Below are 18,733 nucleotides of genomic sequence, written 5' to 3'. Positions count from 1 at the left end.
TGTCACTTGGGGGGTCTGATAGGTCCCCCGGGACTAAACAAACAAGGTCCCCTCAGCGTGAGGCCACGTGTGACATCACTGCACCCCCAGATGAACCTTCCTCGCGTGTCATCCCCAAAGCAAGTGCCACGTGAGTGAGATGCAGTCATCGCCAAACCAGGGGCTGCCAGGCACCAGGCCAGGCCGTGCCTCCAGGGGCTCGGAAGTGCCTGGAAATGCTGTGATGCTCTGGCCTCAGGAACCCCGAAAATCCCTCCCTGTGCTCACAGGAGACACCACTGGGCAGTCCCAAGGGGTCTGTAAACACCCAGGAGCAGGGCACATTGTCCACAGAGAAGCAGAAAATAAGCTGGCAAAGGCCGTGGCTTCTCCACAGATTCCGGTTCACACAGAGCCCAGCTTCTCTCCACAAAGCTGGGTTCACGCAGCCTCGTGTTCCTGTTACCGTGAACTGAACTTCGGGGTTTTCTTAGAGCAGTAAAATGGAAAAACAAAAAAGCCTACCGATAATTATGGAGGTGTGTGTGTGTGTGCATGTAGATTTACCGTCCTCTAAGCCGAGACGAACAGGCGCACTTCCTCCCAGAGCCCCGCGCAGGCAGCCTGCTCTCCGTGCCTTCAGCCACAGGCTGGCGGAGGGGACTGACTGACCACAGCACCGACCCTCTCTCTCTGAAAAGCTTGTTTTAATACAAGATGTGGCATGGTACAAAATGCAGATATATTTATTAACCTGAAAAACATCTGTCACCAGTTGGCATCAATTTGCTTTATCCTTAAAAACAGAACAAGGAATGTAAACGCAAAACTGCTGTGCAGGCTTGCCAGATCCTGGAAAGCGCCCGCACGTTCCTGTTCAGGGTAACCATGTGGACCCCTGCAGGCTGCAAGACTCAGAAATGTTGGCACAGGCCCCCTGGGTCCTGGGACGCCCTTCTGGCCTGCAACCCTCTCCTGACCCTTGCAGGAGGACACACTTTTCTCCAAAGCTGACACGTCACAGAAGCCGCCCCGTGAGTGTTGGACGGTGAATGTTCAAGTCTCCGTGTTCCGGGCCGCACCAAGCACGAGCCTCTGCCTCTCCCCAGCATCTGTCGCCCCGCCCCTCCCTGCCTTGACCGTGTCCTGCATCCACCTGAGCTGCTGTGGCTCCGGGACCAGGGGCTACCTCCACCGCCGCATGCTGCCCTGTGGCCCCTCCTCGCTCGTCAGGGCTCCCTGTGCCCTGTGGTCCCTCCTCGCTGGTCTGGGCTCCCCACTCTGGCACTTCTCTTTCTAGCGCTGCTGCCTTCTCCCTAGTGCAGCCGCGGATGCTCCCTGCTAAGCACAAGCTGCTTCCCCCCAGCCCTGTCCCCTCTGACCTCACGATGCACAAGCCAGGCAAAGCCTCAGCTTTTCCATTCGCTCCCAGCCTCGCACTGGGACAGCCTACAGAGGCCACCACTCGAAGCCCGGGGAGGAACACCCACCCCAAGCATCCGGGCATTCCCTGCGCACTCTGACCTCATTTTGGAATCCTAAAGGAAAGCAGTTTTATGGGTTACACAGATGAGCCTTAGAGCCGGGAAACGCAGCGGCCCAGATGTGTTCACCGCTACGTGGCATCGAGGGCAGGAGAGCAGAGGGCCCCGGGCCTTGTCCACGTGTCCAAGCTGTGCCGCCTCCGTCACGCCAGCACCTGCAGTCAGCTGCTGTTTGCTGTCGGAGGTGGGGGGTGCTGGGCTCCCCACGGGCACACAGCAGGCAGCTGCTCGGCTCCCGGTCCCGAGGGTGCGGGCCGTGGTGTGCTGGAGCGAGGTGTGCTTGGCGGCGGCACTAGGATGGGTGGAAGTGGTGGTGGTGGTGGTGGTGGTGGTGCTCGTGGTGGTGGTGGTGCTCGTGCCGCTGGATCACCGGCACCGCGTAGCCCTCTCCCGCTGGCGTGGGCGGCAGGTCCCGCACCACCTCATGCTCCACGGCGGCAGGCTGGACGTGCGGGGCCTTGAGCGGCGAGTGGCCCTCCCTGCCCTTTTGGCGGTACCGCTTGTGGCCGTAGGGTGGCGGTGGGGGCTCGGCCGGCAGGTAGTAGCTGAAGGCTTTCCCGGACTTGCTGCTGGCTGGCACCCCGGGCGGCTTCCCGGAGCCCTTGGGGGACTTGAGGAACTGCTTCTCCGGCCCCTTCGGCCGGGGCGGTGGGTCCAGGGCCCGGGCAGCAGGCTCCACGGATGGCACGTGTTCCACCAGCACCTGCGACCTACGGTGGTGCACGGCGTGTGTGTCCGGCTCTTGGGAGCGGGACCGGGCCTGGAGGTGCGAGACCCTGCCCTGGGGCTCCTGCTTGGCTTGCACAGGAGGGGACCCTGCGGACACAGGTCAGAGTGTGAGGCCCTGGGAGTGCAGACCCAGGTTCCCATCTCCTCCAAAACGGTCCAGGGCCCACTGGAAGAGCTGCGCCAGGTGTCCCATCTGAGGCCAGCCTGTTAGCCAAGTCTGCAGACGGCCACCAGCCCTGAAGGGAAGGGGCCCAGCCACCGGGGGTAACCTGCCTGGCTCCACAGCTCCCTGCAAAGGCCGACTCCTCTAGCCCCATCCCCACTGCGTGTCCTGGGAACGGAGCTTCTCTCCTCCAACAGCTGAGACCCTGCCTGGGGCACCATGGCAGAAAGCCAGGTTATGTCAGGGAGGGCACCCCAGGATTCACGTCCCCTAAACCCTCATTACAAAATAGATTCCAGGACCCAGGGCTTCCACCTTCACAAGGTGCAGTGCAAGCCCCGTGCAGAGCATGGCCCAGGAGGCCAGTGTCGGCACACAGCACACTGAGCCCGTGACCCCGATCCAGCTCCACCCCTCCTGCCCCTGGGGGCTCCTGGAGCTGGGGTTAGGAGAGGGACTCGGCCCCAGCCCTTGGCGAGTGGCCTGGGCTTTAGTCCAATAATCTCCATGCAGGCCACACGGGGGTGCTGCTGGTCGGAAATAAATGGGTGCTGGGCAGGCTGCCAGCTGTCTACGCTGCTTGCCATCCACCTGCCTGCCTGCCATCCACACTGCCTGCCTGCCGTCCACTGTCTGTTGTCCACACTGCCTGCCTGCCATCCACACTGCCTGCTGTCCACACTGTCTGTTGTCCACACTGCCTGCCTGCTGTCCACACTGTCTGTTGTCCACACTGCCTGCCAGCCACACTACTGGACAACCCCCTCTGCTGAGTGAGCCGGTGATTCCACCCTAAAATACTGACTTCTCACCTCAAGGCAGGGTTTTCCTGAATGCAAACCCGTCTTCCATCTCACTTTGAACCAGGTACCCCCCCTTCCATGCACACACGCCTGGACGGGGCGCCTGCCTTGCTTTCGGGCAGCACCAACAGGTAGCCAGGAGGCAGTCACGACCAACAGGTAGCTGTGGAGGGACCTGGGTGCCAGGCGGGGCGGGGCAGGGTCCCCCTGCACTCAGGGCTGCAGGAAGCAGGACCTTCAATGAGAACCCACAGCCGGGGCCTCGCGCCCAGGGTGGCCTCCAGGACATACCAGGGCCGAATCTGGACGTGTAGTTCTCAATCCCGGCGAGGTCCAGGTAGTGGTTTCTGCGCTCCGTGTTCTCGTCCACACAGTAGGGTCCCCGCTCTGAGCAGGGCTGGGGGTCAGCGCTGGGCCTCCTGCATGGAGCACAGAGAAGGGCCTGACCGCCGCACAGACTGGGCGGCACGCCCCTGAGGATGGGGTACCTGCAGCAGGCGGCGGACGTCCGGGGTGTGTCCTGACCAGCACCCACCTCCTCGCAGAGCGGGAAGAGTGGACGACTGGGCGCAGACACAGCCAAGTGCCGTCCAGAGAAACAAGGTCATGGCCGCCCCCCAGAACCCTGTGATCTCCGTCCCAGGCACCAGAGCCGCAGGTGCTCTAGGGAGTGGCTCATGCTGTAGTGGCGCCTGGTCACCACTCTGGGACCACTGTAGCCACTGCATCAGCCACTGCCCAGCCACCCTCAGCCACTGCCTGAGCCATCCCCAGCCACCCTCAGCCACTGCCCCAGCCACCCCCAGCCCTGTTGCTGCCAAAGCTGCTGAGTGGAGCCACAGGGAGCCATGGCAAGTCCAGGCTGAGGGTGTCAAGGCTGCTGCAACTGCTGCCCCTCAAAGCCCTCTGCTCGGACAGACTCGGGGGCCCGGCTCAGCCACAGTGCCGGATGCTGGAAGGGCCCGTGCCCCACAGAGCTGCCGGCCCAGGTGCCCCCAGCAGGTCTGACCTAGAGGACGACGCACAGCCTGTGGCCTGCGGGAAACAGGGGTGTGGCCAGGGTGCCTCTGCCTAAGGCACAGCCCCACCCTGGCACCCCAGCCCTCACCTGACGTGTGCAGACAACCTCCTGTCGGCCACCCTTGGCTCCTCTGGCAGTTCACCCTCTGTTCTGCAACGGTTGGGCTCCCGGTCTGAAAGGGGGGTCCTGCTGTCACTCACTCACTCCCTTCTTCATTCAGCACTCATTCATTCATTCATTAACTCACTCATTCCCTCATTCATTAACTCACTCACTCCTTCACTCATTCATTAACTCACTCATTCACTCATTAACTCACTCATTCATTAACTCACTCGTTCACTCATTCATTAACTCATTCACTCATTAACTCATTCACTCATTCATTAACTCATTCACTCATTTATTAACTCACTCGTTCATTCATTAACTCACTCGTTCATTCACTCATTAACTCACTTGTTCACTCATTCATTAACTCATTCACTCATTCATTAACTCACTCATTCACTATTCACTCATTCATTCATCTGCTTACTCACTCACCCATCCATTCACCCACTCACTCCTCCATCCACTCACTTGTCCCTCCCTGTCCCCAGCACACAACTTAGGCCCCTGCCAATGTGGGGTAGGGTCCTGTGTGTGTGCTCAGGCCTCACTCACCCTGGCCAGCAGGAGGACCCTCCTTCCTCTTGCTGGAGGGCTCAGGGCTGACGGTTAGCTTCACACGGAGGGTCTTGCTGCTGCCCGAGGAGTGGTTGACCGAGGCATCCACGACCTCATAGATGGTGTGCATGAGGCTGGACATGTCCTGGGGCCCAGCATCGGTGTCACTGACAGAGCAGACCCCAGGCAATGCCACCCGCCCTCCCTGCCAGAAAACACACCCATCCCCTGCCCCTTCCTGCACCATCCTCGCAGCTGCCGACAGACCTCAGGGACCAACACAGGCATCTTCTCTGAGCAGCCTGGGTCTGCCTGGGAGGCCCTGTGAGTAACTCCAGTGCCCTGAGGGCAGCCCTGCAGTATGGGAAGCACAGCCGCAGAAATGGGCGGTGCAGACTTGGCCCAGAAACACATGTGAATCAGGCCCTGGGGAGACGCAAGCCCAGCTGGCATGAGGACCTCACAGCAGACAGGTCCCCTCCTGCCCCTTGAGGTATGGCGAGGCCAGCACAGTCCATCTGTCCCCCAGTCTGTCTACTACTGGGCCCTGTGCAGCCCTTCCTGTGGACCTGACACAAACACAAGCTCACCTACCTCCCTGGTGACCTTCCCACAGTTGTCAAAGTCGTAGAGCGTGAACGTCCACTCCTGGCGGTCGTCGTCCTCCACCGAGACATCGCACTGGAGTGCCTGCAGGGGGACATGGGGGCTGGGACCTCATTTATTAACTCACTCACTCGTTCACTCATTCATTAACTCATTCACTCATTAACTCATTCATTAACTCACTCATTCACTCATTAACTCACTCGTTCACTCATTCATTAACTCACTCGTTCATTCACTCATTAACTCACTTGTTCACTCACTCATTAACTCACTCGTTCACTCATTCATTAACTCACTCGTTCACTCATTCATTAACTCACTCGTTCACTATTCACTCATTCATTCATCTGCTTACTCGCCTCCTACCCACACCAACACGCCCAATTCCACAGGGGGCAGGATCTTCTGGGGCCTTTCCCAGGGGTCCCTCATGCCAGCCAGGAAAGGGGGAACCTAGAGGGCAGCATGGCTGGAGCCCAAGCCCTGGAACCAGCAGACCCTTTCTTGTCCATCTTCAGCCCTCCTTGGGGGGACCCAGCTTTGTGCTCCGTGACTTGGTTTCCCCACAGTGACAGCCGTCTCAGCTCATGCAAGCACTCCATGTCACCCAGAAGGAGAAGAGGACACGCTGGCCATCAAGTGTTGTCAATTCCAGAAATCTTGACTGGACACGGAGACCCCACTCCTCCCTGAGCCCTCCCGGGAAGCGGAAGCCCCGTGCTCTGCTCCAGCAGGCGGGGAGTCAGGCTGTCTGTCAAGGCAGCTTTGGCATTACTCCTGTAGTGCTAAGGGTACCAAGACTGGGAATGCGGCTCAAGTTATTTAATGCCAGACAAGTCAGTTTTGGCCAAATTCACAGCAACATCCCGCACTCTCTGGCTCCTGCTGACTTTGGCTGCATATTCAAGTTCTGCTTCAGTGCTTTAAATGGGGTGAACTGTGGGGAAAACTGAGTGAACTACGCAGTGTCCACAGATGCCCATTTTAGGGCAACACACGCCTGTCCCTGTGCCCCCGGCCCCAGGGACGTGTTCCCGCAAGTGAGGCCGGAGAAAGACCTACGTCAATGTTGAGGCGCTGCCCGCCTGGTCCTCGTGGGCCCTCGCGGTTTGCTGCCCTCTCTCCGTCATCTGCGCTGAGTTGTTGTCCTGGGCGCTCGTGGCCCTCAGCTTTCTCAGCGGGGAGTGCCACTGGGGGGACAAGAGGTGGCGAAGGGGCTGGCAGAGGGGACATGGAGGATGTGGCCTGCCGTGGGGGGGGCCGTCGCTACCCTCCCCTCACCGCACCATGATCCCATCCAGAGCCAAGAGCCCGATCTTGGGACCCCTGCGGAGGGGAGAGGGGCCCCATCGCAGCCAGCCACAGCCGGTGTGCCCTCCTCTCACCAGCCCACAGTGGCTCCCAACTGCAACCACCACCTCGGGGCTGGGGGTGCAGCAGACTCCGAGGAGCACAGATAGGGGAAGACAGCCTGGGCCTCCAGGAGATGCTCCCTGTGTCCCATAGACACAGTTATATATTATATATTATATCAGGCCCCCCTCCCCATAGACACAGTCCCTACCACCCTCCACTCCAGAATCCTGTCACTGAGCCCACAGGCCATGCAGGCCACCTGTGCACTGAGTGTGTCAACAGGCGGCCCCTCCCCCCAGCCTCTGGGCAGGATGGATGAACAGCACTCAGGTTTCTGGGGCACAATTATTCCATTATTCTCTGGCACTTGCAAGCCACGTCCCCAAGATAGGAGCATGGGCCTGTCCCAGCTTAGCACCTGCAGACAAGAGCACGTCGAGCCTGAGCTGGGACGACACTCTGGGCCTGCCTTCCCATTGAGGGGGGTCTGGGTGCCTCTCTTGGCTTCAGCAGCCATCTGAAGGTGACCTCCCAGCACCTCCCACAGACCCACAGCTAAGCCAAGTGTCGACCTGCCACACGCCACAGGTAGAACTGGTGCCACCGAGGGACACAAGCGGCAGTGGCTTAGGCTGGGCCAGCACCTCACACGTCCTCGGGCCCAGGGCTGACTGGAAAATCCACAGGTCACCTTTATACAGAGCCACCCGCCTCCACAAACACAGGCTCACAGAGACTCCAAACACATAAAGGTGATGCTTAGGGCTCCGGCCATGGGATGGGCCTTTTTCATCTCTACTGCCAGATCCCAGCTACCAGTCCAGCCAGGACCCTGTGAGTTGTGCTGCCAACACTTTTTAAGAACAAAGTGCGTCTAAGTCTGGGAAGTGCCCCTTGCTTCACACACAGGCTTGTTTTAAGGATGGTTTTCTGGCGTTGCCTTGGTACGGGATGAAGTCTGCGAGGTTTGGGGAGGGAGGGCTGTGGGAGCTGCACTTACCCTCTAGGGGACACTGGTCCTCCCGGAAAGGCCCTTCCTTGGGGTTCCCATTGGGCAGCTCCTGCAGGAAGAACGGGGCAGTCAGTGGCCACACAGCTCAGTGGACAGGCGGGGAAGATGAGCAGGAGCTCTGGGTGGCTGGACTGGAGCCTGACACTCGCCTCAAGCCTCCTGGGGCATCTCAATCTCTGGGTCCAGAAACACCAACCCTCTGTGCCCCACTCAGCCTCGGATTTTAGGAGGCAAAACACACAGACACTCCTGTGTTGTCAGGTTCCCCAAAGCATTTCCAGGTGGAAGATGCGGCTGCCTGGAATGACCCCTTCAGTCAGTCCTGCCCTGAGGATGCCCCTGGCCAGGGCCCCTACGCTAGATTAACCTAAATACAAGAGGAGACACACCTGCCCCTTTGCTCTGGGGCCTACTCCCAGCACTGTCCCCCTGGAGCCTGACACGAGGACTCCAGCCGCTGCCCCCACGGCTGCCCAGCACCCCAGCATGCGTCTTCTAGGGCTGCCGGCAGAGACCAGTTACAGAAAACGGGGAAAAACTTCAAACACATCTCAGTGGTGTTTCTGCTGAGCCAAAGCTCACAGGGTCCTCGTGAATTATCTACAGCCTTGAGGACACGGAGAAGGAGACAGACCGTGGTCAGGGCAGGGGCCTTGCGTGGCGGTGGAGGTGCAGCATCCCTCAGCCCAGCACTCACCGCCCTGGAGCATTTCCTGAGAGCAGGCAGCTCTGGGGCAGGCGGGCTGCAGGGATGGGCAGCTGTGTTTCTGCTTCTGATTCCAGGTCCCTGGAAAGCTGTGGAGAGCTCGCAAGGACACAGAGCACAGAGCTGAGTCCTGTCCACCTGGATGGCCAGAGCCTGACCCTGGAGATGACTTTGGTGCCGAGCTGGTGTCTCTGTGGGTGGACACAGGACCCCAGGGTTGCCCTCATGGTCCCCACGCTTCCTCCTTTCCTCCTGACCGGGGGCCACGTGCCCTTCATCCCTTCTGACCTCCTAGGGGGTTACCGGCCCCGCTGGGGTCTCTGGGGTTCCTAGAGTCTGGTCCGGGCAGGAGGCCAAGAAAGGTCACCCTCGAGGGCACCTGGACCCCCCCAAGTGCCTCCTGCCACTGTGGTCATTGGCCAGGGGCCAAGCAGGGTATGGTGGAAGGTTCCAGGCTGGCCGGCTGCCACCCCAGACCTTGGGTAGGGAGAAGGACTGGACCCCCATCCACACATGGGCACTAAGGTGACGCTGCCAAGGCTGAGTATTGGTGAGTCAGACCCAGGCCCCCGGCTCTCCTTGTGGCTGAGCCAAGGGCCCCCTGGAGCTGAGGTCTCCTGCCGGTCACGGGGAGGTGCCAAGGCAGGGTGGGCAGCTTCCAGTGGGAGGCAGGAGAGCTTGCCCTCATTTTAGTAAGAAACAAAACAGCTGATTATTAAAAAGTAGGCCTCCCTCCTGGGGGCTGCCATCCCGACATTCCGGGACTGGCTGCTGCAGAACTGAGGGTTCCTATGAGCCCAGCCTGGCGAGGCCCTCGTACATCCACACAGCAGGGAGGCACCGCTGTGAGGTAAAACTCTGTCCAGGTGGACACTGGCATAAAACCAAATCATCTCTAAAACCTGGGCTGTGGTTATTTATTTTTTTTTCAAAATCAGAATAACAGGTGAGGCTGCTGTTGTAGGCTTCTGTGGAGTGCAGAGCAGTGCCCAGAGCCCCAGAGGTGCAGCCCCCATGGGCACAGCATCCTCGTGGGAAGGACTGGGTGCTGGGAGCTCCAGAGCCCCTGAGGTGGACTCGTTCAGGTGCTTGGCGGCAGCTGCCAACAGAAATGGTGTCATGAGGGCAGCCAAGGCCACCAACACCCAGGCTGAGGGACGCAGGCACTGTCGCTGTGGAGGGCTGGAAGGGAGGGGAAAGTGACCCTAAATGCTGAGGTGGGCGCCGCGAGGCATCGCTGTCCACCCCTGGGAGCTCTAGCCCAGACCTTCTCTGGGCCGTGGGGAGGGTGATGGGGGGACCTGCGTGGTGCAGCCCCCCAGGGTCCTCAGTCCCCCGACCCCACTGCACCACAATTCCCCACCAAGCGCCCAGTTCACCTCCCATCAGACCAGCAGGCAGAGCTCAGGCCTCCTGCGTGGTGCTGGGTGCCCAAGCCTCTTTACAAATGGCAGTGAGGTGCCCTGGCGCCTGAGGGCCGGACGCACAGCACTCCTTGCTAAAGAGCCCTAACTGAAGTCACTCATGGAGGCCACATTGCTGTCCAGATGAGGGGCAGCAGCAGCGGCTTCCTGGAAAGTGCCAGAACCCATAGGAGCCGGAGGTGCGGCGGCTCCTGAGGACGGGCAGCCGGGCAGCGAGTTGGGCGGGGTGGAGTATTTTTTAAGGGATTTTTAAGTGTTTCCCACGATTTGCTGAAAATGACAAGTGAGAAACGGCACATCACGCACTCCACACATGAAGTCAATACAGTGAACATGCAAACGCCGTCTGTGTCATGTTTCTAAAAATTCTGAGCACACTTGTGGGGGATTTCTTTTTTTTTTTTTTTGAGCTGGAGTCTTGCTCTGTCGCCCAGGCTGGAGTGCAGTGGCGCAATCTCAGCTCACTGCAAGCTCCGCCTCCCGAGTTCACGCCATTCTCCTGCCTCAGCCTCCCATGTAGCTGGGAGTACAGGTGCCCACCACCATGCCCGGTTAATTTTTTGTGTGTGTGTATTTTTAGTAGAGACAGGGTTTTGCCATGTTAGCCAGGATGGTCTCCATCTCCTGACCTTGTGATCTGCCCACGCCAGCCTCCCAAAGTGCTGGGATTACAGGCGTGAGCCACCGCCCGGCCACTTGTAGGGGATTTCACTGGTTACAGACAGGAGTCTAAACTCGCGAGATGGCAGGAGGCGTGCAGCTGTTCAAGACAGAAAGAATCTGCACAGACCCGTGGTTTGATTTCTGGAAACACTCCCCGCACTACACCAACCAGTCAAGCTACAATAACCAACCACAACTGTAATAACCAACCAAAACCACACCACTTAGCCAACGCTACACCAACCAGCCAATGCTGCACCAACCAGCTCATGACTGAGTTCCTACACAGAGGAAAATCCCATTAAAAAAATCCACTTATACCTCAGCCCTAGAATTCTCAGCCCTCGAATGCACAGTGTTTTTTCTAAGCCACAAGTCAACAGCTACCTCCGAGATGCAGAGAGGATCAAACGGGAAGAAATATTTGCAGTCAAAGCCACACCAGTCTCTGTGGCTGGTGATTTCATCAAATCCGTCCTGGCTGCATAAAACTGCCCTTTAATCTACGCTGCCTCGGTTAACTAGAAGGCCAAGAGCTCTAATTGCAACTTATAAAACCTGCTCCCGGGCCACTGGCCAGATGTGCGGCCCCTCCCCACTGGGTAGACTTCCTGAGAGGCCAAGTCCGCACTCGGGACCCCGGCAGGCCTGGCCCAACGTGCCCCAGCACCCACCAAGGCCTCAGCTTCCCAGGGCAGGCGCCTCTCCCTGAGATGCAGCCCCCACCTGGCCTCGCCCTCCCGAGGGCCCACCCTCCCCTCACTCCCTCCCAAGGGCCCAACCCCCCCTCAATCCCTCTGGCCCTGCCCCCAGCGAGAGCCTCCTGTGACCCCCCAACCTGTTCCACCCACCCTTTCCTGTCCCAGCTGCACTTCCAGCTTGGGATGCCTGGACACCTCCTCTAACCTGTCCCACTGCCCTGCATCCCTGAGAACCCTCCATGTCAGCAGCAACCCCACGGCTGGCCTTCAGGCCTCCCCATGCCCACTGTCCCCTCCCGCCCACGGCATCCTCCTGCAATGCTGGGCGCTCTCCTGGCCCCTGGGAGGACAGGGAACCCGACCATGGGCCTGCCCCGTGGGGCCTCATCCCATAAGGAAAGCAGCCGCATCTGCCTGAGCAGCTCGACCCCACTCCCTCACTCGGCATCACCTCAGATTTGGGAGGAGGGTCTGACCCCAGGCCACGGAGGCCTCCGGGACCAGAGCCCACAGCCTCACAGCTGCATGAGCGGCAGGCGTCTGTCACACGGCGTCGACAACAGGTGGCCTTTGTTTGAGGTCCCATGGCCCTGTGGGACGCTCACAGAGGTCACCCCGGTCTGGGGCCAACCACCCCAAGGCCACTGTCCATGTCCCCGCCATGACAGTGAGGACATCTGCTCCCCTCCACAGGCACCGGGCTGAGTGCTTCATCCACCCAGCACCCAGCCCCCGTCCTGGTCCCAGTCCAGACAGTAAGATGCAAACCACAGCCTCCACAGGCGGCCAGGCACGGAGAGACTCTCACAAAACAACTCCCAGCTTCCTTGGAAAAGTCAAAAGGAGCATGTTCCCGTGTCCCGTGTGCCAGCGCTCAGCGGCGCCCAGCAGCTGGAGCACCACTGCCCCCCCGAGCCGCCCCGTCGGAACCCCTGGAGGGGCGCCAGGCAGCTGCATCACAGGTATCATCCTAGTGGCCTTCAATCTGGAAGTGCCGGTGCAGGCGCCTCTGGAAGCCACCTGGAGTGGGCAATGTCCTCTTCCCAGTGGACAGGTGGGCACGGCCAGGCACCTTTCCCAGGTCTCGGAAACGTAGGGAGGTGCTGTCCCCTCCTGGGCCTCGTGAGGGCAGCTGTTGGCCAAAGGCCTGGTGGAGCCCCTGGCGGGAAGCACACGGGTGGTCCACAGTGAAGTCATGGCCCCTGGGTCATGACCTAAGCCCTGGTCTAGGGTTCTGGAAATACCAGTCCTGATATACAGGCAAAGACCGTGGCATATCCAGGAGGCCAGGCTGGGAGGATCCCCTGGAGCCCAACATCTTCCCACGAGTTGGGAGGGTGGAGGTGATGGGAGCTGAGGCAGAGGAGAGGTGGGAGGGAGGAGAGAGACAGAGAGGAAGGCTTTGGAGAACGGGGTGGGTGTGTCGGGCAGCATTTTCCAGAACTCGGGTCTCCCGGGTTCCTCTGGAGTGGGTGTGGAGCCCCAAGTCTGGGGCATTGTCCAAAAGGCGCAGCTCCTGCTCCACCCAACGCAAGATGGGCCTCTCCCACAGCTTCCATCACCACCAGCAGCATCTGGTGCCCCTGGGTCCACAGGTGCCTTCCGGGCTGTACCCTGGCTCCCCAGTGCCTCAGCCGCCTTGCACTGTGGTGGGGATGGCCCTGTCAGCTGGAGCCCCTGGCTGGAAGTTCCTACCACTGGGGAAATGGCCTCGGTGCACCTCCCTGTCCTTCAGGTCAAGTAGTGGCTCTGGAGTTGCACCCAGGGGGCCTCCAGGTGCTGAAAGGAAGGGCTGGGGCGACGGCCTGGCCCATGTCCTGCGGTCACTGCCGCCACCCCCGTGGCCACCCTGTTCTGCAGGGCTAATCCTGCAAACTGGGCTGCCTTTTGCTGGGCAGCAAAGGCCCGAGGCTTCCAGAATTATGGGGCTGTCGTGGCATCGAGGGCAGGTTTGTGGGGCTCAGGCAGGACGCCAGGTGGTAAGGAGCGAGGTGGGCACCTGCCAGGCTTGGGCTGCAGTCACCACTGCCTCAGGGGAGTCGGGAGGCGCCTGGAGTGCAGCTGGTCAGGACCAAGGCCATGTCCAGGCCAGCAGTGACCTTCTGCCTCAGGAGCTGCGAGGATGCTGGATGCGGTGGGATGAAGTGATGAAGATGGGATGAAGATGAAGTGCCCAGCAGGCGGCTCAGGGAAGGGAGCTTCAGGACATGGCACATGGGCTGGAGCTGGGCCTCTCGGGAAAAGGCTGAGGGTGATGCCAGGATCCCAAGGAACCCAAAGGGCTGGGACACCTCACAGCAGGTGGGAAGAGCAGGGACAACAGGCTGGGACACCCATAGCTGGTGGGAAGAGGAGGGACAAAGGGCTGGGACACCTCACAGTGGATAGGAAGAGCAGGGACAGCATCACTGGCAACTGGCAGACAGACGCCAGCAAGGTCAAGGGTGCAGGTTCTGGGGCTGAAGGACAGCCTTTTTTTGGCTGGTGGTAGGGGGGGGGCGGGAGGGCACCTTATGAGACAAGGTGGAAGGTGAGGCTGGCAGGAAACAGGAAGGAGGTGGGTTGGGTCACAGCGGGCTGCAGGCGGCCCTGGGGGAGGGGCCCAGAGCAGCAGGGAGAGGGCCTGGGGCCTGGTGGGGGACAGTGGTTTCCAAGCCTCTGTAAATGCAAAGACCACCACCCCACCCGCCTCCTCCCTGCTGGGAGCTCAGATGCAAAGATGTCTCTCCAAAATGTCACCGTGAGCGGGGGTAACCTGCCACTAGCGTCTGCAGAAGAGTGTTTTCTTACAAGGAGGTGCTGGAGGCCCACTTCTGCTGGGCCGCCATGGGATGGAATTTGACTTCAAGGTGATCCGCCAGCCCGCCTGTCTGGAAACCCCGCAGCCGGCTTTGAAGTCGAAGTCTCGGTTTCAATGGCTAAACAGTTTCAGATGTGACAATGTAGTTTTATGGGCTTAATAATTCCGACACATGTGCAGCTGGGGCCCAGAGAGGCTACAGTAACACCGCCTGCAGGTCCCTCCAGGCTGTGCTTGCTATTCCGAACTTCTGGTTCTAAAGTGAAAGATTTAAGGACGATGAGACTGAGGCCCTGTGGGGAGGGGCTGGAGAGGACCAGGTCAGGGGGAGGGGCAGGGGGCTGGGCGGAGGGGGGCCGGGCGGGGGGGGGCCGGGCGGAGGAGAGGGGCGGGGGTGACTGGGCAGGGGAGCCGGGCTTCCCACGCAAGCCCTGGATACATTCAGACGGAGCCTCCAGATCTGAGGCATTTGCAGATTTTGCCCATCAGTTCTTCTGGGTTAGGATTGATTCGAGAGATCTTTTAATAACCACATGTGAAATTTATATCTAGAAAAGCAGTAACTTTGGGGTCAAAAGGCCTCCTAAAATACTCAGATGTCCCCATAAGCTAGAGTTTTGCTGCAACTTAACTTCCTGTAGGCCCAGAAAATAGAAATGTTTCCATCTCCCTCTTCATCCTGACTCACAGCAGCTTTTCATCATCTGGATCATTTAAATGGAGGCGCCACATTCCCCACGCCCTTCACTCCCTGACTACAGGGCTTTTGTGTTGGCATCTGCCCCCTCACCCAGTAAATGCCCTAAGCCCAGGGAGGGTCTCTGCAGGGCCTACGCCTGCCACGAGGGTGGACGCTCAGCCTAAGGGACAACTGACCACACCAAGGGGTCAAGGGGCACCCAGCCCAGCCACGGGGCACCCTTACAAGTAGAAGTGAAGAGATGAGTTACAGCGACAGGCCCAGGGCTGCCCTGCCCATGAAATTAACCCCAACCTAAACACATGCAGAGAAAAAAAAACATGACAAGCAACACGTGGTCAGCGAGAGCTTCCCTCCCCCCGCCACGCTTGGAGAGAGGGACTCAGGGAGCACTTTACCCGCATTAACCGACTCGGACGGGAGGGGAAGGCGTGAGCGCCGCTGAGCCCACACCTTGGCTCAGGAATGGGAAGCCACAGCCCTCCCAGAGACTCCATTGTCAGCCAGGTGTGGCTGAGGCTGAGCAGGGTGACCAGGGGCCAGGGGTGGAGAAAGGGTGCCTTGATATGAAATGTTTTCAGCTCAGGTATTAAATACAGACCTATGTAGGTATGTGTGTAACGGTATACATGGATGTATACACGTGTGTACTCACATATGTGAACACATCACATACACACCTACATATACACGTGTGCCTCTGCCCAGATAATAGAGGCGTGATCATTAATTCTGCCGAAACTTTATGCCCTGCTTTTTACTCTCAGCATCCTGAAGTGCTGACACTGAATGTTAACAACCATTTCACAAACTCATCTGCAGGTTTGATTTTCTTCTCCCAGTCACGCCTGCTACTGTCTTTGTCTTCAGAGCTAATGATCCCCAATGTCACAGAAAAAGGAACACCAAGGGTGACTGACCTTCCAAATGCAGCTGCCACCCTCAGCTTACCATCCAGGCCACAGAACACACAAAATAAAACCACGACTCAGGCCCTGAACTTCCGAACTGCTGCACCCTCGGCCGCCCCACTCAGAGGAGGCTGAATTCCACCGGGATTGAAAGCAGACCCAAATCCACTTTCCTTCCATCTGAATTCTTCCCCGGGAAAAACCCAGCGGACGTTTTTGTTTTCTTTCATTCACGTTAAAGCTCATGTTTCCTATTTCAAAGGAAGATTAGTTCCAAAGCTGGAAAGAACCCTGCTGCATTTCAGAGTTTTCTTTTTTCTCATTTGGAAGACACCATATGTGAACATGCAACATCGATGTCCTTACCAGAGAGAAACAGCAGGAAATGCTGGTTGAGGGGCTTATATTTGATTACAGCTCCAGACCCTGGGGACTGAGCTACTCAAACAAGTAATCAAGGCCTTTTCTTTCTCTTAAGCACCTCCGCTGCATGCCCTGCACATGACAATCTCAGAACTTCCACGTGGGCCCTGCTGTGGCTGGCGAGGGGCCCCATGAGATGAAAGGAGGGCCTGGTGCCCACCTGCAACTTTGCTATTAGCCAAGGCTACAGAGGGCTCTAGGGGGCAGGGGCTATGCCTGGCAGCTGCCACCCACACAAGCCACAGCCCACTCTCAGGGGAGAGTGGTGACAACCCACGCATGAGAGGTAAGAAGTGTTCAGAGGAGACCACGCACATCTTTGTTACAGGACACACAATCTCATCTCAGGAAGGGCGCTGGGCCCGAGGTTGCAGGGTGCACAGGCTGAGCTCTGAGCAGCACACAAAGCCACTCTTGCAGCACGTCTTGGGGTCACACTCCAAACTCGAAAGAGGAGAAGCCGGCACAGGGGGTGCGGATGGGGGACATAACTGGCAGGGGAAGTGCAGGCAGCCAGGACCACTGCCCCAGCCACTAGAGCTAGAGGCAATCACAGCCCTGCCAGGGGGACAGCAGGAAGGTGGCACTCTGGCCTGGTTGCTATGCCCTTTGACCCAGGACTCACCGACAGGGCTCTGAGTCTCCCAGACTGAGCTGTGGACAGAGGCGCAATGTCCCCACCTGCTGCTCCCCAAGACGGCCCAAAGCAGGGGTGGTGCTCTCGGTCCTTTCAGAGGTCAAGGACGTTCCTCTCCGCGGACCCAGCTTGCGCCACGCTTTCCCCACCACAGGCAAACAGACCCCGAGAACAGGCCTCCAGGGCAGTTTCCCCAGGCAAAGCCAGGTGGTTGGCATGGACGGGGCTCCCCTCACACACAAGATGCCTCCAAGCAAGGCCTGGCAGGGTCCTGATCACTGGCCAGAAGCATCCAGGCCACCTCTGTGCTCCAGCCTTGGGCCTTTCTGTTGGGCTCAGCTCAGCCTGTGGGGCAGCTGCCAGTTCTTGCCACCTCCCTATCACCCTGGGGACAAAGGGGCCAGATGTCATCGTCTGAGCACAAGCCCCCGAGTCGTCCCGACTGTGACCAGCCTCTCCCAACACATGTGAGCGGGCTGCCGCCTAAAACGTGTCTCAGGCCTGGGAAAGCTCATGAAACACCCGTGAGCGCCTTCCCCAGGCCCACATCCACTTTGTGTTACAGAAAACCTAAAGCACTTGCAACAAATGAACAGGAGGAGAGGAAGGGCCAGAAGCCCCTGCCAGTGGCTCCACCTGCTCTACAGATGGGAGGACGGGCTCGGAGCCCAAGGAACACGGCTCGCAGGGTGGGTGGGGGTCCTCCACCCCAAAGTGTCACCCAAGGGTCATCCGGCAGGTTTGCAGCTGTGGTGCTCCTCACAGACACCAGGTCTGGCCTCCCACAGCACAGAGACCAGTGCACACCTGTAGGCTGTGCCTGTGGCTCCTTCTAGGCAGAGGAAGATGGGTGGGGGCCGCCATTCTTCCTCCCCCCATCTCCCGCAGCCCCCTGCCTGCTACTGTCCCATCCTCCAGGCCTACTCCTGCCTCAGGGCCTTTGCACTGGCCACCCAGCCTGGAAGCCTCTGAGGGACCACACTTCCTCCATGCCTCCTCACCACACACTGTCCTGACACCCACATCAAGCGGCAGCCCCTACTCCTGCCTGGCCTCTCCCGCACCCCAGCACCACAGGCCCTGCACCCCAGCCTGACCTCTCTCACACCCCAGCACCACGGGCCGTACACCCCAGCCTGACCTCTCTCACACCCCAGCACCACAGGCCCTGCACCCATGCCCGGCCTCTCCTGCACCCCAGCACCCAGGGCCCTGCAGGCCTTCCTTCCAGCAACCACTGTCAGGTTTTCCCAGCAGCCAGAGAGCAGCTCAGACCCTGGGGCAGCGGGGCAGCAGGGCAGCCCGGTGGTGGGGGTGCGGGCTTTGGTGGGGGGGCGTCTGGGTTGGGGTCCTGGCTCCGGGACTCAGCTCTTCTGTTTTTGTTTCCTCCTTTTGAGGGCGTGCCCAGGACAAGCCTGTGACAGCAACACAAGGCAAAGACAGCTCCAGAATCCCATGGCCGGAAGCCTACGGCAACGTTCTTTCATGTTACACCACAGCCCTTAGGAGCAAAATCAGAGCCACTGAAATGGCCCCTGCTCCAGCCCTGTCTAGGGTTGGCTGGTCTCAGGCATGAGTGGCTGCCCCGAAGGGTGCAGGGCACACGGACCTGGCCATTGGCCTGGCGGGGCCCTCAGGATGGCTGAACCGAGTACACCTGGGCAGCCAAGAGAGCAGGCAGTGATGGCACGCAGAGGGACGTGGGGTGACGCTGAGGCCCAGACGCCAGCCACCGAGGGCCAGGCTACCCACGTCCCCGGGGCAGCAGGGAGGCCACCAGGGGCAGCAGCTTTGCACCATGTCCAGGCAGGTACTTGTGAGAACTAGGATAGGGTTGGCTCTGTTATCCTTTGTGGGAACGAGGATGAGGTCGGCTCTGTTAT

The 18,733-nt window shown here is 59.5% G+C and overlaps 1 protein-coding gene across 2 annotated transcripts in view; it reads right to left on the bottom strand.

Moving 5' to 3' along the window:
- Positions 1–1,503: 1,503 nt before the first annotated feature.
- The window catches only part of NKD2 (NKD inhibitor of WNT signaling pathway 2), a 25,131-nt gene continuing 7,901 nt past the window's right edge, over positions 1,504–18,733 (bottom strand). Inside the window, exons 4-10 of one of the 2 annotated variants that reach the window (XM_023195037.2) lie at positions 7,874–7,934; positions 6,580–6,707; positions 5,503–5,598; positions 4,906–5,053; positions 4,327–4,411; positions 3,510–3,637; positions 1,504–2,339 (exon numbers count right to left, since the gene is read on the bottom strand). In XM_023195037.2, coding sequence (XP_023050805.2) covers positions 1,816–2,339; positions 3,510–3,637; positions 4,327–4,411; positions 4,906–5,053; positions 5,503–5,598; positions 6,580–6,707; positions 7,874–7,934 — 1,170 coding nt within the window. In that variant the 3' untranslated portion in view covers positions 1,504–1,815. Of the gene's footprint in view, positions 2,340–2,435; positions 2,621–3,509; positions 3,638–4,326; positions 4,412–4,905; positions 5,054–5,502; positions 5,599–6,579; positions 6,708–7,873; positions 7,935–18,733 lie in introns of those variants that run through there. The other variant, XM_023195038.3, reaches the window with a different exon arrangement.

The sequence above is a fragment of the Piliocolobus tephrosceles genome, chromosome 4 (assembly GCF_002776525.5).
Source record: "Piliocolobus tephrosceles isolate RC106 chromosome 4, ASM277652v3, whole genome shotgun sequence".
In the NCBI taxonomy this organism is placed as follows: Eukaryota; Metazoa; Chordata; class Mammalia; order Primates; family Cercopithecidae; genus Piliocolobus; species Piliocolobus tephrosceles.
The sequence above is the reverse complement of the archived record's forward strand: the minus strand, read 5'-3'. Positions and strand labels throughout refer to the sequence as shown.